Below are 21,960 nucleotides of genomic sequence, written 5' to 3'. Positions count from 1 at the left end.
TTCCCCTTTTAATTTATTTATTAACTTCTCTACAACATGGCTTTCTGGCGTGAGGTTGGTCAGCAATTGCGCCGTGTACCTAAGACCGGGGATGTTTGTTTGACTCAATCGCGGAGATGCCTAAGTTATTCAAGGTCATGGAAGAACACCGGCATCACAACACCCATTCGCTCGCAAATCAAAGCACAGAGAAGCCTTCAGTTGCCTTGGCAAGGATATAATACATCCCGACGTGCTTTCTCAGTGACTGCCCAAGCTGCGCATGGTCATATCACGCCGCCAAAGGCCGGAGAAGAGTAAGCCCACCAGATTGCACTCTTCTTGCGCTTTTGCGCTATCTGTGCTGCATGCTGACTTGACTCCCTAGGATCAATTTGACTTTCATCGACAAGGATGGCACCAAGATAGACCTCCAGGTTGCTGAGGGCGATAACCTACTCGACATCGCACAGGCCAATGACCTTGAAATGGAAGGTGAGTCGAGTCGACATAATAGTTATTGAGTTCCAAATATCTGACATGATGACTCGAATAGGTGCATGCGGAGGATCTTGTGCCTGCTCAACGTGCCATGTGATTGTGGACGACCCGGACACCTTTGATAAAATGGAAGAGCCATCGGACGACGAGAACGACATGTTGGATCTGGCTTTCGGGCTTACCGAGACCTCTCGGTTGGGCTGCCAGGTGATCATGACCAAGGATCTTGACGGATTGGTTGTGCGATTGCCATCCATGACACGGAATCTCCAGGCAAGCGACTTTGAGTCGAAATAAAGAGAGACCAGCAGAAACCCCGGGTGGGACCGTTTGGATCTTGAATACTCTCATATCTTACCAAATCGAGAAGGCTGGACACTGCGGGGGTTTGTGTTCCTATTTGGGATCGAATAGGACTTTGTACTGTAATATTCATCCGATGCAACTAGTAGGCTTGCACGGTATTTCAAAATGAAAATCTCCTGTACTATTTACTAATTTGATCAAACAAGACTCTCCACATAAGCAATTTTATTACAATGTAGAAAAGAATATATAACAAAAGAATTCTCCCAACGCCAGAAACATGCCATGGGTAATCGTAGGTCCAGCTCACGCCTCTTCGATGTTCAAAGGCTTTCCCTTCTTTCCATTGATCAATTCAAGGAATACTTGCTTGCTGACTTCATTGGTAGCCTTCTCCCGCTCTCCCATACCAATTGTGCCCTTCTTGCGCTCATCATTGGCCGCCTCCTCTCCTCGGACTTGGGCCGCGCGCACAGCATTGAACAGCTTGACAACACCACGCTGCGCCATCTTGCGCACGCGCTTCTCCTCCTCGGCAACGGGGCCAGCAACTCCTCGCTTGATACCCATCACGTCACGGATACGGCCGCGATCCATTTCCTCTTTCTTCTCAGCGCGCATCTTAGCCCGCGTGGCGTTGTCGAGCTTCTCATCTGCAGCCTCGTTCACCAGCTTCGCGGCATACGAGCTTCGCGAGAGAACGGGATCAGCCCGTGCGGAAGTAGGAAGCTTTGTGGACAAAATTTTGGAGATGGAGGTTGAGAATGCGGTAGGGTCGTTGCGCTTGGGAACGGCTCGGCCGCGATTGGCGCCTGTAGCTTTGCCGGCCGGGGACGAGTCGGAGAGATCATCTTCTTCAGATCCAGAGGCATCACTTTCATCGTCGTCGTTCTCGAGGTCTTCGTCGTCCAGCTCAATCTCTTCGCCGACATTGGAGTCTGAGTCGCTAGCGCTAGCATCTGATTTTTTCGGCTCGGGTGCGGGTGCTTCTTCTTGTGTCTTTGCCTTCTTCATGCGGAGGTCGAGGGCCGAAGGCTTGGTCACTGTGACACCTCCTTCTTCGGCGTCCGAGTCTTCAAGACTGACGGGGTTGAAATTCCCATCTTCTTCTTCGTCCTCGGAGCTGCTGTGATAGAAGCGCTGCTTGACGAACTTCTTCTTGCGGCCAGTGTTGCCCTTCAGGCCATCAAGGACCTTGCGCTTCTTGGAAACAGTAGGAGGCATTGTTACAAAAAAAAATTGTAATAATGCAGGTAAAGAAGAATGTCAAGACGCTGATCCAAAAGTGCCCGTATCACAACTTTTTTTTGGGGCGGTGAGAAAGCGTCGGCTCTCCGATTGGCCCCTCCACATCGCCTCTCTGGTCTCTCGACGGGCTTCACCCTCACCCCTCCTCCATCGCGGAATCATAGACGACTACGGTCTCATTCTGGTTTTTCTAATTAATCGTTTACATCTACACACATATTTATCATGGTTCTCCAAGACCTTGGGCGGCGAATCAACTCCGCCGTCAATGACCTGACGAGGTCCAATAACCTCGATGAGAAGGTATGCTTGTGTTGTCCAGTACGGCCCACAAGCCAACCCGCTAATACAATGACAGGCCTTCGATGACATGATTAAGGAAATTTGCGCCGCTCTCCTCTCCGCCGATGTCAACGTCCGTCTCGTAGGAACGTTACGCAAATCGATCAAATCCAGCGTGAACTTCGCCTCGCTCCCAGCCGCAGTGAACAAGAAGCGACTGATCCAGAAGACCGTCTTCGATGAGCTCGTAAAATTGGTGGACCCCCATGCAGACTCCTTCCGTCCAAAGAAGGGTCGCTCCAATGTGATCATGTTTGTCGGTTTGCAGGGTGCGGGTAAGACAACAACGTGTACGAAGCTAGCTCGGCACTACCAGACGCGAGGATTCAAGACAGCGCTGGTCTGCGCGGATACCTTCCGTGCCGGTGCTTTCGATCAGTTGAAGCAGAACGCTACTAAGGCTAAGATCCCATACTATGGTAGTCTGACGCAGACAGATCCTGCTGTCGTGGCCGCAGAGGGTGTGGCCAAGTTTAAGAAGGAGCGTTTTGATATCATCATTGTTGATACCAGTGGTCGCCATAGACAGGAGGAAGAGCTCTTCACGGAAATGACACAAATTCAAACTGCCGTGACCCCAGACCAGACCATTCTCGTTCTTGACAGCACGATTGGTCAATCTGCCGAGGCTCAGTCCGCGGCGTTCAAGGCAACGGCAGACTTTGGAGCTATTATTATTACGAAGACTGATGGCCATGCCGCCGGTGGTGGTGCCATTTCTGCTGTCGCCGCGACACATACTCCCATTATCTTCCTTGGTACCGGTGAGCACATGATGGACCTGGAGCGATTCGAGCCCCGCGCGTTCGTTCAGAAACTACTAGGCATGGGTGATGTCGCTGGACTTGTCGAGCACGTCCAGGCCATGACGAAGGATTCCGCAGGTGCCAAAGAAACATACAAGCACATTGCGGAAGGTATCTACACTCTGCGCGACTTCCGGGAGAACATCACATCGATCATGAAGATGGGCCCGCTGTCCAAGTTGTCCGGCATGATCCCCGGTCTGTCTAACATGACCCAGGGTCTGGATGACGAGGACGGCTCACTGAAGCTGCGCCGCATGGTCTACATCTTCGACAGTATGACTGTAGCCGAGCTGGACGGCGACGGCAAGAACTTCATCGAGCAGCCTAGCCGTATGGTCCGCATTGCGCACGGCAGTGGAACCACGGTCCGTGAAGTCGAGGATGTCCTCTCCCAGCACCGCATGATGGCCGGCATGGCCAAGCGTGTTGGTGGCCAGAAGAAGCAGATGCAGCAAGCTCAGAACATGATGAAGGGCGGAAACAAGAACCAGCAGATGGCTGCCATGCAGAAGCGCATGGCCTCCATGGGTGGTGCTGGCGGCGGTGGTATGCCCGGTATGCCCGACATGGCCAAGATGATGCAGATGATGGGAGGTGGTGGTGGTGCCGGCGGCGGCGGCATGCCGGATATGCAGAGCCTAATGAGCCAAATGGGCGGGATGATGGGTGGAATGGGAGGTGGTGGCGGTGGTGGTGGACGTGGAAGAGGACGTTAAGCTCGGACTTTGATGATCTTCTTGTTGCGTCCCTGCTTTTTTCTTTCTCTTTTCCATTTCAAACCGCTGGCTCATCAACTTAGCATCTGGGCTGGTGTTTGGCGTTTTCTTGCTCTTTCACATTTATGTGCAACACCTGTACACGAGAACAAATTTGGTAATGAGCCTATCACTATCACATATACCATCCTGAAAACGGAATTATATCTCCTTCTTGTTCTACATCTTGAATTATGATTTTGAGAAAAGGTAAATTCTAGTGCGGTACTATCATTTCATTCATAATAAAACCACGTTGTACACATAATCTTTGAAATATAAACGCCGCTAAAATCCACCCGTCTAGTAAAAGGAGAGAGAATTAAGCTCGAAAACAAAGGCTCCACCAGATCAACTACTGACCATGTTCATAGCGGCCAGGGGACCTTGTACCAAGCGAGCCCAGTGAGATCGAACGAGAATCAACATGTCATGCTTTTGGGTGGAAGATAGGAAACGAATTGAGCCATATAGATATATATACATGGAGCTCAAATCGATTTCCCATGGGAGTCAGGAAGAGAAAGACAGGAAGGTTATGAAACAAGTCCGTATGATGGTACATGAAGCGCCCGGGAGAGAGGGGGTTGGGTATCAAAAGTGCGGAAAAAACGCAAGCAAAGGGGGGAAGGGATCCCGGACGCATGAGATCCATGAGGATTGTTTATTTTTCAGCGAAGCGACGATCGAAGTATCGCAGCACGCCCATGACGCTCGCGGCCTCGACTTCCAGAGCACCGCGGCTGTCTGTGGGAGCGATGTCACGGGGGTCGGGGAGGGTGTGGGAGTTTCGGTAGCCAGGTCGAGATCTCGTCGCTGGCACGGCCGAAGTTCGGGTGACGGGACAGGGTGGTGAAGGTATCGGCACAGCTCAGGGTTAGCTCTGAGGGCGGAGCGGGCTTGGGTGCGGGAGGTTGCGAAGGCATGGTGGCGTTGTTACGCGGCTTGGGCGCGGCGGCGGGGGCATTTCTTGACATGCAGCATCCGCCGTCCTTTCCTCCGCCTCCGCAGCAGCCTCCTCCCGATGGAGTTCCGCTCGCTGACCGGGAGGCTGCCAACGTCTTGCAAAAAAGAGTGCTTCGGGGGTCGGCTTGACACTGGGCGCAGGTGCCTGGCCCATTGGCACAGGGGTTGGTTGCTTGGCTGATGGGTGGGAGGGTCACTTCTGATCGGACGTCTCCCTCGGATGGGGGCGGGGTGAATTGGGAGATGGATTGGATTGGTGCAAGACGGTTGGTCTCGAATGTGTTGACGTTGCGTACACGCTGCTGCTCCTGCGCGGCCATCTCGGCGCAGATACAGGGTGTGCCATCCTGGCAGAACCCGCAGGGATCAACGGGGGGCGAGGAGACGTCCTGGTCATTAGATTGGGTTGGAACGCTAGAGAATTGAGCGGTGAAGTCGATTTCCATCTCTTCCGGATCGGGCTTGATGTGGGGATCCCTGTGATCACGTTCCGGGCTGCCCACGCCATGAGGTGAGTGTCTAGAACGAGATGACTCGTGGGTATCAATTGGCAAGCCGAATGCATCTTCAATGCACTGGCAGTGGGCGTTGGAGCAGTTGTTGCACCCCAGAGGTACATGGGTCTGTCCATCTTCCTTGTTACGTTCGGCACTAGTAGGTTGAACGTCCTCCATTCGGGAGCTTCTGGTCTTGCGAGGTGGCAAGGGCACAGAGTCCGGAATGGGCGCAGGCTTGTTGCCATTAGGGCCAGCAAGAGATGACCGGAATTCCTTAACAAGGGCTTCCTTTGCACTGCGCTCGATCGATACTTCCTTCTCCAAGGCGTGGCATCGGTCGCGCCACCAGCCCATCTCCTCGCGGCACTGATCAACCTCACCGGAGAGGTTTCCAATTTGCTGTTGGAGCGAGGCAACTTGAATATCGTGGTCATCTTCGATTTCTTTCATTTGCTCTTCCAGTTCACTAACACGGGCGGCCCGGCGCTCACGGAACGCTCGCTGAGCTGCTCGGTTCTGTGCTTTGCGTTTGGTCGGCGGGGTGTCTGTGGCTGGCTTGCGACCAGGCTTGGGACGTGGTGGGATTACCCATTCTCTCGAGGTGATAGAGCCGGGTGTACCCGGTCCTGGAGAAGGAGCTACAGAGGGTCTGGCGGCCAGCATGGGTGCCGGTGCGAGTGCCAGTGCAGGAACTCCAGCTGGAGCAGGTGCCATAGAGACACCACTGGCCATTTTGACACCGAATTGATGTTCAAGTACTGTGTGGAGGTCAGTTGGGAACAATAATCGGGGATGGTCGGGGCACACGCACGAGCCGTTTATCGTTCGGAAGAGCGGAAGTGCGCTCATATGAGCCGATAAGCGAGAAAGACCAGTTGGAGAGGAAGAAGGAGTTTGAAAGAATGAGTCTTTTTTCGAACTCCGTTATGAATTAATCAGACGGAGAATGGGCACACCAATAGTATAGAAAGGTTAAAGAGAAGAGAGAGGTGCGAAGGGAGGGGGGAAAAGCCGAGAAAAAGTGGCCGATGATCAGATTAGATTATGTGCTCACATGATGCCGGTTTCGGACGTTAACCTTTTCGGTTATATGTTGTTTTTGCCATTCTTGCAGGGTTTCTTCTTTTTTTTCTTTTTCTGTTGATTTACTATTGGTTCAATTACTATCCTGCTAAACCTAATCCCGAGAGGATCTTTTGAAATTTTTTATCTGATCCGAATCTGAGTGGAGATGGTTCCGAGAAGGCATTGGTGGGCTGACGCAGCACTTTTATTTAACGTAGGCATATTTTTGTTCGCTAAATGCGTTTATTATTTCTTAGGCACAGCTTGAGTATCAATTGCTGGAACTGGCTAAGGACTGCTACAAGAGCAAATAATTTCTCCCCAATTCCCAACTGCATACTCTGTAACGTGCCAAAGTTCCTATGCAGTTCACCGTTCACCCGCTTGATCGTCAATGACCCAAGGACAGATGACACGGATCAGAACTCTCCAGTGAAAGTAAAATTTGCTCGGGTGGAGTGTCTCGTCAATCCATTGACCATGGGTGGGCAAAACTCCCCCTACTTCTTCCGGTCTACCAGCCCTGTAGTCATTACCTAGCAGAAACGGCGACTGAGCCAATGAGGATCTCGCAATGCATGAAAGAACCTTTCCAGGAGTCATTCAGCAGCGGTGAGGGTATGGATCGACATGGGAATTGGATCCCGTACGGCCGTTGTCGGTCTCTCTGATCTTATCTGATTGCACTAACACCGCTCGACTCTAGGGCTGACCATAACGCAAGGACTAAATTGGAAATCGGCAAATTGTCTCCCTTTCCCTGCCGTATTTTTCGTCTTTGGATGATTGGGTCGGCCCTCTGTGGAAGTGGTTGGTGGTCTTGGCCAACCTTGGGGGTGCCCCCCACAGTGCGGAATCTTATCAATCAGTGAGTGATGCTCCCCAACCTCATTCCGAGCGAGGGCCGAACAGCGGAACTTTCGTGTACATGACCCGATCTGGAGATCACCACCGCCAGTTAGTCACAGAGCTGTCTGTGACGTGCGTATGCAGAGACTGATGGTGGAAAAAGTGGAATGCATGGAAAGAAGTCGCCGCCATTGGACACTTGCTTCCCTAGCGTTTAGAGTCCCATTTTCAGCGATCCGAAAATTCGATCCACTATTCTCGGTTATGTCTTTTCAGTGCGATTATGATGAAACGAATGGTATAAATTGACTTGATGACGGTACACATCAAGGACCCCCAATTCTCTCTTGATCTGCTTGGATGAATTGCAATATAGAATCCGAAATATGAGCTGAGTGGATTCCAGCTAAGGCCGATCAATACAAAGCCGTCAATCTGTGAGGGACATGAACTCTACAGTATGTCCCAGGGGTAATTCCAAATAGTCATTCTCTTCAAAAGGTTGCAACATGCAACATTGCCTCACAGCTCCGTTAATCGAGGAGCTCCATCTGATGGAGGAGCAGAATGCTTAGTCTGTACGAAGACCTTCTGCATGCCCATCTCTCTCTTATTGAAAATCGCATACAATTCCTCCATGTCTTCCAAGCGGACCCGGTGGGTCACCATATCCAGCGGATTAATATCGTTCGTCTGAATGAGGTCCATAAGGTGCTTCCAATACTTGTGAACAGGAGCCTGCCCATTACCCATAAGGTGAACGCCTGTCTGCATCAGAGCCCCAATGTTAAAGTGGTTGGTCTGGGAATCATTGTTAGATACTTCGCTCGTCCGAATATCGGTGAACTCACAAAACCGGCATAGACACCCGTCACCCCAACATGGCCGAACGGGCGGACGGCAGTAATCATCTCATTCAACAACTCCGAAGTATCCGTCTCCATCCCAAGCATCTGCTCAAAGTAATGCGCCCATCCTTTAGCGTATTCACCCGCTGCACACTCCAAAGCAACGTCGGGTCCGCCCTCGACCATCTTTTGCAGCTGTGATGTCACTGACTCCCCTTTTGGCAGATCAGTGAAGTTGATCGTCTCAACCTTTGGCGCTTTAGTCTTCACAAACTCCAATCGCCATGCCCCATCACCTCCGTCGATGAGGATGACTCGACTAGCTCCATGGTAGAAGCTGAACTTTGCACACATCTGCCCGATCGGTCCGGCTCCCCAGATCGCAACAACATCTCCCTCCTTTACACCGGTATCGACCACGCAGTGCCATGAGGTGGCTATAACATCCGAGACATACAGTGCCTTCTCATCTGGTACTTCGACTGGAATGGAAAGCAGATTGACGTCGCCGTATGGAACTCGAATATACTCGGCCTGGCCACCTGCAAACCCACCAGTGAAATGGGAATATCCAAATATGCCTGTTTCCCATTTAGTATGCATTTGTAGACCTCCGAGGCCAGATCAAGTGCATATCAACTACTCCTTTCAACTTACCTGCAGTTCGTTTTCCATATAGAGCATTGGCCAGAGTATTCTCGTTGGTCTTGTCGCATTGAGAATAGTATTCTCTACGACAATTCCTGCAATCTCCACAAGCGATCGGAAAAGAAACGACAACTCGTTCTCCGACTTTGACCTTCTTAGCCTCGGGCCCTATACTGTCCACAACTCCACAGCACTCATGGCCGAGCACGTCGCCCTTCTCCAGCTGAGGAATGACGCCTTTACTCGGCGCAAGTGGGTCAGTCTATTTGCTCGCTTGGATGGTCGTAGAAATGTCTTCATACCGTGATACAGGTGAAGATCGCTACCGCAAATCGTGCTTCCTGTCACCCTGACAATCACGTCTCCAGGGTCGATCACCCGTGGTTTCGGCATTTGCACTAATCGCAGTGGTCGGCAAGGTACAAAAGGCTTAAGCTGGCAATTCCCTCTCTCACTTACCAACTTTGATTTGGTTCTTCCCTTGCCAGGTAGTAGCCTGGATCATCTCTCCACTCTCCATTCCATATTCATTGGCATAGTTAGACACGTCAGTGGTGATTGTCGCATTATCACCATGGCCGAGAATCTTCTCTACCAGGTTAGCTGTCTGGGTCATTGCCATTTTTAATATGTTCGAGGATATGTGTAGTTGAGAAGTAGCAAATTTAGTGCATGTACTATGTCCATGAGAGAGATAATAAAGACTTCCAGGGCATTCAGTCTTTACTATCAACTGACATCACCATGATGTCGGATGTACGTCAAGAGCTATCCTATCCCCAGGATTATAGAACTTGAAAGGGGAGTTTGTATGAAAACGAAGGCGTTCTAGTCAATTATTTGTTAAATTACATTAGTCCATGAAAGTTGATGAGGCGTAATAATCGTAGGATATATATCGGGATCTAGTTGGAGAGAAATGGCATATTTATGAGTGTTCCAAGATTACTTGACCTTTACATAGCTCCAGTACAGATCTCAAGGTATTCATATCCCTATCCCTGCTGGCATGTTGCCTTTGTAGTGGCAGAGTTAGTAGAATCAATCTGGTAGCAAATAGCGTCATAGGATTCAATTTGATGTAGTGATATTTATAAGTCCGAATGAAGCATTTACCAAGCCAAATATATTGTAATAATCTCAATAGCATCATCCTACTCCATACAGGTTACCTACATTCAGGTACTATTTGACCTAGAAGAAAAGAAACACGTAGTTGTCACACGTGAGTCAATACACAGCTGAATCCGCTATCACCGGACTCGGCGATAAGCAAGGGGGCACATCCCACGGATCAGGTACCAGCCCCCCCCGTCGGGACTCCGCCTTTTCCCCTCACGAGTCATTCTCTCCAACTCTTTCTCTTCCTTACACTCATACAATCCAACCCTCTATTTACAATATGACTAGAAAATACAATACCACCCAAGGCCTAGATATGCCGTGGGCCTCACAAATGTCCGCCCAGCTGCCCAGCGCCTTCATGCCTGTACCTGCAGCACAGCCAGTCCGAGCTCAGGCACCGATCGCCAATGAAGCTATCCGACCCGAGGATTACTCTAAACCATACTGCGAGTTCATGACATCCAATCCCACAATTTTCCACGCCGTCAAATCCTTCTCCAAGCAGCTCGAAGAGCATGGTTACAAGCAACTCTCCGAACGAGCGGTGTGGACATCGGAGCTGAAACGAGGCGGCAAGTTCTACATTACCCGCAACGACAGCTCGTTGATCGCTTTCAACATTGGCTCCAAATACGAGAGCGGCAATGGCATGGCTATCGTTGCTGGTCACGTCGATGCCTTGACTGCCAAGCTGAAGCCCGTGTCTAAGCTACCGAACAAAGCAGGCTTCCAGCAACTCGGCGTTGCCCCATACGCCGGTGGTCTCGGCACCACTTGGTGGGATCGTGATCTTGGTATTGGTGGTCGCGTGCTCGTCCGCGACCCGGAAACTGGCAAGGTGGAGACTAAGCTGGTCAAACTCGACTGGCCTATTGCTCGTATCCCTACCCTCGCTCCCCATTTCGGTACCCCTGCAAATGGCCCATTCAACGAGGAAACCCAGATGGTGCCTGTCGTCGGAGTTGATAACTCTGATTTGTTTGGAAACGCCAAGACCGAGTCCAGCGACATCAAGTTTGGCACATTTACCTCGACCCAGCCTGAGAAGCTTGTGAAGATTATTTCCAAGGAGATTGGCGTTACAGATTACAGCACTATTGTCAACTGGGAATTGGAACTCTTCGATACTCAATCAGCTCAACTAGGAGGTCTGGAGAAGGACATGATCTTCGCCGGTCGCATTGACGATAAGCTCTGCTGCTATGCTGCACAGGAAGCGCTCATTGCTTCCTCGGATAGCACATCGCCCGGGACCGTGAAGATGGTCGGTATGTTCGATGATGAAGAGATTGGCAGTTTGCTCCGACAAGGTGCTCGGTCGAACTTTATGAGCAGTGTCATGGAGCGGATTGCCGAGGCCTTTGCGAAGGACAACTACGGGCCCAATCTCCTTTCCCAGACAGTAGCCAACAGCTTCTTGGTATCATCAGATGTCATCCACGCAGTGAACCCGAACTTCCTTAATGTTTACCTGGAGAACCACGCGCCCCGCCTCAACGTTGGTGTGGCAGTGTCTACCGACTCAAACGGACACATGACTACCGATAGCGTCAGCGAGGGTGTCCTTAGGCGGGTTGCAGAGCGCTGTGGGTCAACCCTGCAGGTCTTCCAGATTCGCAATGACTCTCGTAGCGGTGGCACTATTGGGCCCATGACCAGTGCCCAGATCGGCATGAGGGCCATTGACTGCGGTATCCCGCAGCTGAGCATGCACAGTATCCGGGCGACTACCGGAAGCTTGGACCCCGGTCTGGGTGTCAAGTTGTTCAAGGGTTTCTTCGATCACTACGAAGAAGTCGACAAGGAGTTCGCTGATTTTTAGATCGGTAAATTTGCTTCGCTTTAGACAATATAGACCTCTTTCTCCCTTTGTGCATGCCTGTTATAGGCGGGTTGTCTGTTTATTCTATTCTTGAGGCGTTTATTGGACTACAACGAAGTGGTTTCATTCTGTGACTATTGCTCTTCCAACTCTCAGCATTAAGTTATCTGTTTGATTCGATTGCTGTACCTTGACTAGCTAACTATATATCCAAGAATTTCCACACCTACATTCCACATTACTAAATCTTTAAAATGACCCAAGAAAAAAAGAGAGAGAGAGAGAGCGTGTACCCCACGGGGTAATCATAACCTGACAACCGCCAGGCCCAACGAGGGTGGTGCAACTCTGACAAGAAACAAAAGAAAAAAAAAAAAAAAGAAAGCTCCGACGGGTATATCACTTTATACTCCAAGCCACCAACATGACTGCATAAGCCATTCAAAAACCAAATGCGCATCTATACATCAACAGACTTTCAAAACGGCACTGCCAAATCCCCAGGTAAAGGACGAGGATGCGCCACCCTATTAGGACGAGGCCCAGGAACCGAAGTAATCTGTGACAATTTCTTCTCTTCCTCTCTTGTCCAGCGTTTAAGACTAGATCTGAAGCCGGTTCCAGGAGCAAGAGCGAGAACCCGCTCCGGGTCACCAGCGCCGTATTCGTGTTCTTCGCCGGGTGGGCCGAGGGTAGATGCATTATCATTCCAGTCGGAGTTGCGTTGCGTTGTGTCGCCGCGGGTGGGACGGCTGGCGTTGAAAGTTGATACCATGCCTGGGAAGATGCGGGCGACGAGGGGTTTTAGGGTTGGTAGACAGGCGCAGATAATGCCTGTGTTGCATTCAATAGCGGACCAGGAGGCGGCGGCGACGTTGTCATCTGGTTTTTGGTGGTGTTAGTTTGGTTTCTGGGATAAAATAGGCAGGGCTTAGATATGATACTTACAGGTGGGATCTGTTGAATCGGCGATTTGTTTTAGGCTGAGTAGACGGATGATACTAGTGATGCAGACACTGATGAGTGTTGAGTGTTAGTAGTTTTGGGACTGGTTGGTGTCTGAAACGGGATAACTCACAAGCCACCCAGAGCAAACATGATCATTAAAGCGAGCTTTTGTTTTCGGGGCAAGTCGATTGCAATCAAAGCTGGGATGGGGATGACCAGGATAGCAATATCTGTCGATATATGCATACTAGCATTGGAGAACCACAGCTTGGTCTTGTCCAGACAGTAGCCTTGGATTGAGTCGTCCCAGAATTTGGCGACGGGAATGCAATTGAGAAATGCACTGATCACGGCCCATGTGCCATAGATGGCGAGGATGGCGATCATGACCCAGCAAACGACACGCATGCGGTGTGTTGGGAAGACTCGAAAGTACTGCATCAGAATCGAGGCTTTGGCGCAGAGAACGGCGGCGTTATAGAAAGGAATCGTGAGCCAGAAAGCCTATTGGGATTGTTTTGTTAGATGTTGTTGATAGCCGAGGGGCCCGGCTTAGGGCAAGCTCACCTTCATCTGTCTCAGGAAGATGTTCGGTGGGATATCCTTGAAATGCACACCCATTCCACTGACAGCTTCGATAATGTCGAGGGCCATGAAGATATATGAATTGACCTATGCATATGTGTTAGTATACCACATTCTTCGATATCAACCACCTAGCTTACTAGTGCTATAATGACCATCCAGTCATTTGCTTCCACTCGTTTCATAAGTCCCATACGAGTATACATCCTCATCGCCACGAAGCAGGTTGCCAAGGCCGTGAACACAACGCTTACAACCAAGCCCTGTGCGCCACGGGCAGACATAAAGATACCATCATTATCTCGCCTGAAGATCGCATCTCGAATGTACAATAGATCCATCGTCATACGATCTTGTGGCTTTGGGAAAAACGAAGGGATGGCTACTCCTCAAAGAGAAGATTGCCCGGGGGGAACAGTCTAACGATCCGATCAGATAGACGATCTTGATCTAATTAACGACTGGTATAGGGCACAAAGGAGTGATAAGAGAACAACCTCTCCATTAAGAAATAGAAAATTCAAGAGGATATCACGGTATTATAATCCTAAGCACATAAAAATTATGCGTAGCGTTGCCATAAACAATCCATGCAGCCCCAGAAACCAAACGGGCGAGGAACGAATCCACTATCCCTTTTTGAGAGAGAGGCAATACCGAGTTCATAAAAGGTCAGGCATTTTCTCTCTCCTCACTCCTCGGATGGGCGGGTTAATGCTTTTGACGTGAGACAGGATCCCCGTCTAAAAAGCGTGTTTGCAGCAGCGTGCAGCGCAAGGGGTCCCATACAACGAATCGGGTACTGAGTTGGCCCCCAATGGACTCGATATGTACCTATGTAGTCCGTACTAACTACACCTCTATATGATAATTCTTTGTTATTTTTTTGGTTTTGCTATCTTTTCTTTTTCTTTACTCTTTGAACTTGGTGGTTGTGGCTGCAATTTACATGGGGGTAGATTATAGTTTACAGGGTGTTTTTGATATATTAATTTCCCACACCTTATTTTGAGACTCCAGAAACATTTACCCCTTCCGTCTCACTACCATTAATAGTTCAATAATTTTAAGCTATTCCTGTCGATCGCATATGGGACGGTCGACTCGACTTACCGTTCAGTACTTAGTTATAGGCTATTCTTTCTTTTTTTTCGTTGATTGACGCACGCGAAACTATACTTCCACGGACTTATCACTCCGTTCTAAGTTACTGGGATGCCATATAGAATAGTTGAAGCAATTCCAAATCACTTCGAATATGACATTATGCAGGACTTGCATACAAGTATTAACTTGCAGACAGCTCGGAGGTCATTTCATTTGATATCCGATCATCTCCGACGGTGACACTGAAGAGGCATATATAACTAGCAGCTAATGATGACGAGTGGGGCCTAAGACTATATTATCCTGGAGTGAGCCAACCCTATGTATCAGTCTGCCTGCCTATGGGATGTAGTCAGTCCACGTGTGGAAAGTTGTCCGGCTGTAGGGGCTAATGTGAGCTTGGAAGTGTCAAACCTGTTGATTACTAGCTTCTAAACCGCGGGTATGCTCATCACTAAGGGTTAGAAGCCAACTCTCATATTTATTTCCATGACATAATCCAGTGCGGCGATGACTTCCAGGTAACGACGGAGATGGTCGGTAAAAGCTTCCAACTCAAGATGTCGCGACACTCTGACCTATGTCGATACATGCCCCTCTCGTTCTGCCCCTCATTTTGTTACCTTGGAGATTTAAAAAATGGTTAGAACAAGGTCTGGTCTGTCTTATTAGTTGACCGAGGAACGAACACCCTATTGTAGACACTGTCTCATTTTGGATGTTAGGGCTATATTAAGCTCATCTGCTTCATGTGTAAGGGGCGCTCTATTTATTGCCACTGAACTACCCCGTATGCGACAGAAATACCCACAGCTAAAAGAACAGAGTGTCCAACTAAACTTCAAATAGTTAGAGAGGATAAAATCTCCTATTTGTTGGAACATCTAGCCACTTCATTCGATAATGGCACAGACCTTGTAAGGGATGACCATGCCCCGGATATCCGCTCCCGAAAAGCTTCGTTTGTCACAAATATGGGGATGTGCTCGATTGTTCAACCTGCTAATTGTACTTTGCAAATGTTTCTCATACAAAGCACATTGGTCTCAGCATGATTGTGTGACTTCGATTAGTGAGTCTCACAACATCCAAAACTGATACCCACGCAATTCGGCTCGTGGCAATGCATCGAATTTTTGGAACAATTCAAGAAAAAGCAATTAATAAGTCACATTATTTGGGCTTTTCGCCAACGGCGTGTGGCCAAAAAAAGACCCTTGCCAAGGTGGCGTTGGCGAGTTGACATGTCACATACAACCATTAGGGCTATTCGTTTGGAGACACGAATATCGATGGTTGATCATCTGTCGCAGGATCAAAGAAACATGGCTTCGCATTTCTAGCTGCCACATTTTGAATCCTGTAGTGGAACTCCCATATACGCAATACCTCTTGTCAATATGCAGGGCGCTAGGCTCTACTCCGTACACTTGCGTTGTATGCAAGTTGCCTTGCTTGCCGAGTTGTCATGGCAGCTTGGGACATCTTGCATTAATCTAAAATGTGCAATCTAGTTTCTGTTAAAATTGGAGTACCACCCCATTACTTAGGTACTCAACTTAACCAAGTCTGATTTAGAGATTGAAAACTTTATCGCTTTAATAGGTAGGAGCTAATGGGAGCTAAAAAAAACCGTTATTTTGTCGCAATTTTGGGCATTTTTGATACGTCAAGACGACTCTATAACTTCTTCAGTCAACCATCTCATGGGGTAGGGTGCATCTAATTATGTTGTACCACCCCTATATATTTAGGCACCCACCTGACTGCAGCTAGCCATATTCAAATTAGGATAGGGACAGCTCGATTGGACTGGATTCCACGTGTCTTGACCTCTCTCTCTCTCTCTCTCTCTCTCTCTCTCTCTCTCTTTCTCTCGTGGCTTTGTCGATGGTTTCGAATCTACAAACGCCTAATGTGAGATGTCGAATATCAGAGCATTCTGGTTATAGCGGCTTGATATTTAGCTAACAAAGCTACATTCACACAACTTCTTCCATGCCATCAGCCGAAAATCCTCTGAGATTAGTGGGCTGTGGACCAAGATGTCAGCTCAGTGTTCTAAACCAAGCCACTGCTGGTTAGAACGTGAGAACTCATCATGGTTCCTTACAGCCTGCAGCAACTCTCTTTGCCATTGTCTTTTTTTTTTCGAATTTCCTTTCTTCGCAAGGACCTCTGGGATTTTAGCTGAGACTGCAGGTTGAAACATGCAATGGCCCTATTTTATGTAGGGAAGATCACATATCCACTGAGAGGCAGATACGATACGCGAGTTCTAGGGTAATACTCTTGGAACTCACATTGGTTGGAAGCTGTTTGTGCAGAACCATCGAAGGTAGGTTCTCTGTTGCGGATATAGCTCTTATGAACCTAATCCTGCTTCGAGAGACGAACGAATTCGTTTGGCCTTCAAAAGTCATTTTGGTGCCTACTATTTGAAGAACCTCTTTACTCAGCCCGGGGAGGCATCCGTAACCTATTGGCCTGGTTTCCAACGTGTGCTGCTCTCAACATGGCGGTAACTGGGTGTTATGTCCTCTTCGAAGAAGAAAGGAGTCTTGCCTGTTAAGGCCTAGGGTATTTTGCCACTAGAGATTGACCTCCGCTATAATCAAAGAATCCTCATCCGATCAAAATTGTTCAAGGGCATTTGAATGTTGAAGATATACTCCCAATATCGGCGTTCTGGTCTCTATTTTGACCAACCCGTCTTCATTTCAGCATACAGCATTCAAAATAGTGACCTGAATATCAAGCAACAAGAGAATGAACGTACAATCAAAGCCTTTTAATGTCCAGTTAGTTATTCATGGATACATTCAAAGATGACTGTGTAAAAATGCAGGACCTTGGTAGATTTGGATAGGCGATAAGATAGACCGATAAGGACGCACAGGCCACTGTTCACAGAGAAATTTCATTTCCACAACTCGGCCAATTCTATCAAGTCGACAACGATCTCGTCTTTTCTCATTGTCGATCAGTGGGAATAGTCCTAATATACAGGACAGGACAAAATGGCAGGCACTACTGCCGAATCCACCAAGCCCGTCCACACAATCGTGCTGGACGCTGGACCGATTCTCAAGAATACCCCGCCGCTTTCAACCCTCCTTGCCCAGTGCGACGAAATTATCACCACCCCCTCCGTGGTGGGCGAGATTCGCGATCCCGATGCCCGCGCACGTGTCGAGACCCTCTACCTGCCTTTCTTGAAGCAGCGATCTCCCACACCTAAGAGCTTCAATATTATCAGCGAATTCGCTCGCAAGACTGGTGACCGTTCTGTCCTGAGTAGAACCGATATTGAGGTCCTTGCGCTTGCCTACGAAATTGAGTGCGAAAAGAACGAAGGAGATTGGCGGTTAAGAAGCGTTCCTGGACAGAAGAGAATCAATGGAAAGCCGCCTGTGAAGGAGGAATCCGAGGAGGCTAAGCCCGAGGAGACCAAGCCTGCGGATGCCGAGGTGGAAGCCATTACAGAGGGAGTGAAGGAGACCACAGTCGCAGACGCCCAGGAGGAGTCTCCAAAGGAGAAGGAAACTGCTTCAGCTAATGAGGCCGACGAAGTCGCCGAGGTTGCGGTTGCGGTTGCCGATGAAGAAGAGAAGGACGAAGATCAGAATGCGGATGATGCTGCTGATTCCGACGACGGAGAATGGATCACACCCTCCAACTATAAAAAGCGTCTTGCCGAGGACGATTCCGGGACGGCAACTCTTACTGCCGCGCCCAAGACAATGCAGGTTGCGGCTATGACCACTGATTTCGCGGTAAGTACACCCCAGACAACATCTGTCTCTCACCCAATTACTTATTTTGTATAGTGTCAAAACGTTCTCCTTCAAATGAACCTCAACCTTTTGTCTACCACCACCCTCCAGAAGATCCAGCATCTTAGAACCTTCATCAAGCGCTGCCACGCTTGCTTCTTGACCACAAAGGAGATGAACAAGCAGTTCTGTCCTCGCTGTGGCAAGGATACTCTCACTCGTGTCTCATGCACAACCACTGCCAATGGCGCATTCACAATGCACTTGAAGAAGAACATGCAGTGGAACAAGCGCGGCAATGTATACAGTGTTCCTAAGCCGATTGCAGGCAGCGCGAACGGCAAGTGGAAGGGCGGCGGTGGCCAGCGAGGATGGGGTGCCGAGCTCGTTCTTGCCGAAGATCAGAAGGAGTATGTCCGCGCCAATGAGGAAGAAGAGCGGAGGCAGCGTCGCGAGCGTGATCTCATGGACGAAGACTACCTGCCTGGTATCTTGACCGGTGAACGCAACAGGGCTGGCGGTCGTACTAAGGTCGGTGCTGGCCGCAATGTCAACTCGAAGAAGCGCTAAATGTGCCGCGTGGATGACTTTGCATCTTGATTACATGGGTTGGAGTTTTGGGGCATGGAAAGAAAAAAGTTCATTTGGTCAACGCCGCTGTCATGGTGGTTGTCGGCCTTTTTTATGAGGAATGACCATGTCTTGTCTTGGTGATTTACGTTTGAACATAGAATATAGCCAATCGATAGGGCTCTTTATGAATATTTTAACAAGATCCTTGTTGATTTCCTAGATCAGGTATCGTATTCTCTAGAATGTCTAGGTGAAACCCGAATAGATTATCCGAAGACAGCAAAACAAGTATGGACATCTCAGCCATCCGTTGACCGCAAGAAAAACACCATTCGCCAAAACATGGGCTATGCCACCCGGTAATTCATTTTTCCCAGTGTCGATCCATTTAAGCCTTAACGGGGGTCTCTGAACGATAAAATGTCAGTTTGCGGTACTCCTGAGGGAGCGGAGATCTGCAACGAGAGATGCGACGTACCGGCCTGCTGGGTGAGGAGAAGGTTGTAACGCTTCTTCAGGGTGACACGGTGACTGTGGAAGAGGTCAGTTTCCAATTCTTCCATTGTGCGCTTCGCAGAAGGATAAGCTACTTACCGAGAGTACTTGTCATCGGGAGAGAAGCGAGCGGGGTGGGCAGACTTGGTGACCTCGCCGTTCAGGACCTATAATTGCGAAAAAAATTAGCATCATTGGACAATGCTGAAACTGTGATCCGAGGAGCCACATGTTCGCTGAACAGCGGCAGTGACTCCAGCGCAAAGATTTCCATACCTTCTTCAAGGTGTAAACACGCTTGCCAGCGGTGTCGAGAGTGTACTGTTCGTCAAAAAATTAGTGACCGATCTCCGAGCGGAGCTGAAGATTCGCTCGTTTCGATGTCGCAATGAAACATACCATGAGATGCATTCTGGAGAGAGGAATATTAGCATACGAGCAACGAAGACCACGTAGAACATGAGTTAGAAACTTACTTGGCGGTATTGATGAATTGTCCTGTGTTAGTACTTGCGTCGGCGATAAAGTGGAGGAATTTTTTTTCTCGACGAGGGAGAGCTCGGACCAAGTTGCTTAGTCACACGGTGCTTTTTAAACGGAGCTTTCGACCGCAAAATTCTCTGTCCTTTTCTTTCGCATCTGAGCAAAGAATGAATCTCTTTTAAATGACCTTTGAGCTCTGTTAATGTGCAGAGCCATGGTGGATTTTTACTAATTGACACTTCATTCAGGTTTTTCATACATACAGAGACTTCTAGGTAAGATGCTCCTCAGCTCTTCTACTACACTCCCCTTCTGCCCACCCTTCACCTCTTCGGTGATGACACCATTTATTTAGCTCAGGCAGGCGACACTTTTGATTTCTAGTTGCCTGTCGATGATCCGCTGAATTGACTACAACGGTATCTGAGAAGATATTACTATCACAAATGATTCACTCGCATGTGTCAGCACAATTCGCTAACCTCGAATTTTGTGTTTAGGACTTTGAATATTTTCTTTATCCAGTAGCGGTTTCCAGGATGGCCACTCCAGTAACCAGCATGGACAAGCCTGTGGCTACCAAGTCAGGGCCTGCATCAAATGCACGTCCGCCTCGTGCTCCTCGACCTCCTAGGCCAAACTTCAGACAGATTCACCAGTTTCCTCTTCCGGTCAATGTACATCACGTTCCTCCTGTAATTCCTCATAACCCTCTTTCTCTTATAAGCGTTGCTCTCTCGTACCTCACATTCCTTATCTCCCCGCCCCGTCAAGAAGTCTACTCGGCCTACTTTGACAAAGCCACATCGTCGATCCATGTCACGGAAGAGAGATCAATTAATGCCTTATGGCAGATGGGATTCTTCGGCAAGGGTAGTCTTAGTCGAAGTGAACCTAGCTGGCTGGCGCGAGAGAAGAAAAGAAGAGGGTTACATAATGAGAAGACCAGCGAGGAGATTACAAGACTGCGACGGACTGAACGTCGTGAACTGAAGTTAGAGCGTGCCCGGATGGAAAAGCTGGCCATTGAGGAAAGACTCAAAGCCGAGGCGGCTGCTAGGGAATCTGTTGCTTCCGAGCCTCTTGACGAAGCTGCTCAATCAACACCTACAGACGATACGACTAATGTCACAGCGACTACAACGGAGAAGTTCTCCTTGAAGAAGGCAAAAGAGGCTCGGATGCTGGAGGCACGGCAGGCACGGGAACTGGCTGCCCAAAATGCGGCCCATGCGGAACAAAACCAACCCGAGACCCCGTCCAGCAGCAAATCTGTCCGATTCTCATCAGTCGTGCAGAAGAAAGAATTCCTACCCACCTCACCCTCATCACTCCAGGTGCCTGATTCCGTCGTCGACAGCCTTGATGTTGATGATTTCCCAAATGAGGAGCATCTTCAACTCTCCAACGAAGAGGCATTCTTCCTTGCCTACTCGCTTGGAGCATTGCAAATCTACGATTCACCCTTGAAATCCGGGGAAGACCAACCAATCTCGCCAATCACCACGTCTGCCCTCCTCCAAAAGTTCTGCCACCATTCCTTCCAGCCTGCCCGTGACGGCTCCGATTCACTCCAACCCGATGATCCCTTCATGACCTCCTACGCCGTCTATCACCACTTCCGATCCCTCGGGTGGGTTATCCGCTCCGGTGTCAAATTCGGAACTGATTACCTGCTCTACAACCGCGGACCGGTCTTCTCCCACGCCGAGTTCGCAGTCATCGTCGTTCCTTCCTACAGCCACCCTTACTGGTCCGAGACAGAAGAACGGAAGAACTACACAGCAGAGAAGCAGGCAAGGAGTTGGTGGTGGATGCACTGCGTCAGCCGTGTGCAGGCCCAGGTGTTGAAGAGCTTGGTCGTCTGCTATGTCGAAGTGCCCCCGCCAGCTGCTTCACTTGAAGATATTGGGGCGCTGTTTGGTCAGTACAAGGTGCGCGAGTTCCTCATCAAGAGATGGATTCCGAACCGCACTCGTGATTGATTGGCCTTTTTTTCTTTTTCTTTTTCTCTTGGGTCCCCTCAAGGTGGGGAATGTTTAGGGCTTCTGATACCCTCTGTAATTATGTTGCATTATCTTGCATAAATGTATATGTGTACAAGTCCCAAGCCTATACCTATAGGTTTATTACTGTTATGATATTTGGCATCACACATGCAAAAAGTACTTCAAAACTAACATCTAAAACTATATACCTCACCACATCATTGTTTTTGTATCAAATTGATATA

At 49.1% G+C, this 21,960-nt stretch overlaps 10 protein-coding genes across 10 annotated transcripts; 5 read left to right on the top strand and 5 right to left on the bottom strand.

Moving 5' to 3' along the window:
- Positions 1–36: 36 nt before the first annotated feature.
- N7516_008829 (ferredoxin family 2Fe-2S iron-sulfur cluster binding protein) lies at positions 37–777 on the top strand (the record flags this gene model as incomplete). Its single annotated transcript, XM_057221548.1, has 3 exons — positions 37–296; positions 368–474; positions 536–777. The coding sequence occupies 3 exons, from the start codon at positions 37–39 to the stop codon at positions 775–777; spliced, it is 609 nt and encodes a 202-aa protein (XP_057071820.1).
- Positions 778–1,092: 315 nt separating this feature from the next.
- Positions 1,093–2,010, bottom strand: N7516_008828 (rRNA-processing protein RRP15; the record flags this gene model as incomplete). Its single annotated transcript, XM_057221547.1, has 1 exon — positions 1,093–2,010. One exon carries the CDS (start codon positions 2,008–2,010, stop codon positions 1,093–1,095), a length of 918 nt encoding a protein of 305 aa, XP_057071819.1.
- A 249-nt stretch (positions 2,011–2,259) lies between these two features.
- On the top strand, positions 2,260–3,901 carry N7516_008827 (RNA-binding signal recognition particle subunit SRP54; the record flags this gene model as incomplete). Its single annotated transcript, XM_057221546.1, has 2 exons — positions 2,260–2,337; positions 2,393–3,901. The coding sequence occupies 2 exons, from the start codon at positions 2,260–2,262 to the stop codon at positions 3,899–3,901; spliced, it is 1,587 nt and encodes a 528-aa protein (XP_057071818.1).
- An 800-nt stretch (positions 3,902–4,701) lies between these two features.
- On the bottom strand, positions 4,702–6,135 carry hapX (bZIP transcription factor HapX; the record flags this gene model as incomplete). The annotated part of the gene is made up of 1 exon (XM_057221545.1): positions 4,702–6,135. The coding sequence occupies one exon, from the start codon at positions 6,133–6,135 to the stop codon at positions 4,702–4,704; it is 1,434 nt and encodes a 477-aa protein (XP_057071817.1).
- Positions 6,136–7,839: 1,704 nt separating this feature from the next.
- N7516_008825 (zinc-dependent alcohol dehydrogenase) lies at positions 7,840–9,435 on the bottom strand (the record flags this gene model as incomplete). The annotated part of the gene is made up of 5 exons (XM_057221544.1): positions 7,840–8,118; positions 8,169–8,746; positions 8,823–9,050; positions 9,116–9,211; positions 9,273–9,435. 5 exons carry the CDS (start codon positions 9,433–9,435, stop codon positions 7,840–7,842), a joined length of 1,344 nt encoding a protein of 447 aa, XP_057071816.1.
- Positions 9,436–10,215: 780 nt separating this feature from the next.
- On the top strand, positions 10,216–11,760 carry N7516_008824 (M18 family aminopeptidase; the record flags this gene model as incomplete). The annotated part of the gene is made up of 1 exon (XM_057221543.1): positions 10,216–11,760. One exon carries the CDS (start codon positions 10,216–10,218, stop codon positions 11,758–11,760), a length of 1,545 nt encoding a protein of 514 aa, XP_057071815.1.
- Positions 11,761–12,238: 478 nt separating this feature from the next.
- N7516_008823 (uncharacterized protein) lies at positions 12,239–13,634 on the bottom strand (the record flags this gene model as incomplete). Its single annotated transcript, XM_057221542.1, has 5 exons — positions 12,239–12,642; positions 12,709–12,776; positions 12,839–13,212; positions 13,276–13,380; positions 13,434–13,634. 5 exons carry the CDS (start codon positions 13,632–13,634, stop codon positions 12,239–12,241), a joined length of 1,152 nt encoding a protein of 383 aa, XP_057071814.1.
- Positions 13,635–17,420: 3,786 nt separating this feature from the next.
- N7516_008822 (rRNA-binding endoribonuclease) lies at positions 17,421–18,746 on the top strand (the record flags this gene model as incomplete). The annotated part of the gene is made up of 2 exons (XM_057221541.1): positions 17,421–18,176; positions 18,231–18,746. The coding sequence occupies 2 exons, from the start codon at positions 17,421–17,423 to the stop codon at positions 18,744–18,746; spliced, it is 1,272 nt and encodes a 423-aa protein (XP_057071813.1).
- Positions 18,747–18,953: 207 nt separating this feature from the next.
- On the bottom strand, positions 18,954–19,655 carry N7516_008821 (H/ACA ribonucleoprotein complex subunit NOP10; the record flags this gene model as incomplete). The annotated part of the gene is made up of 5 exons (XM_057221540.1): positions 18,954–19,157; positions 19,228–19,280; positions 19,344–19,411; positions 19,521–19,565; positions 19,644–19,655. 5 exons carry the CDS (start codon positions 19,653–19,655, stop codon positions 19,138–19,140), a joined length of 198 nt encoding a protein of 65 aa, XP_057071812.1. The 3' UTR covers positions 18,954–19,137.
- Positions 19,656–20,266: 611 nt separating this feature from the next.
- sen2 (tRNA splicing endonuclease subunit SEN2) lies at positions 20,267–21,712 on the top strand (the record flags this gene model as incomplete). Its single annotated transcript, XM_057221539.1, has 1 exon — positions 20,267–21,712. The coding sequence occupies one exon, from the start codon at positions 20,267–20,269 to the stop codon at positions 21,710–21,712; it is 1,446 nt and encodes a 481-aa protein (XP_057071811.1).
- Between the last annotated feature and the right edge of the window lie 248 nt (positions 21,713–21,960).

Source organism: Penicillium verrucosum, assembly GCF_028828655.1.
Source record: "Penicillium verrucosum strain IBT 35672 chromosome Unknown utg000003l_segment0_segment0, whole genome shotgun sequence".
Lineage (NCBI taxonomy): Eukaryota > Fungi > Ascomycota > Eurotiomycetes > Eurotiales > Aspergillaceae > Penicillium > Penicillium verrucosum.
This window is presented reverse-complemented; position numbering and strand designations above follow the sequence as displayed.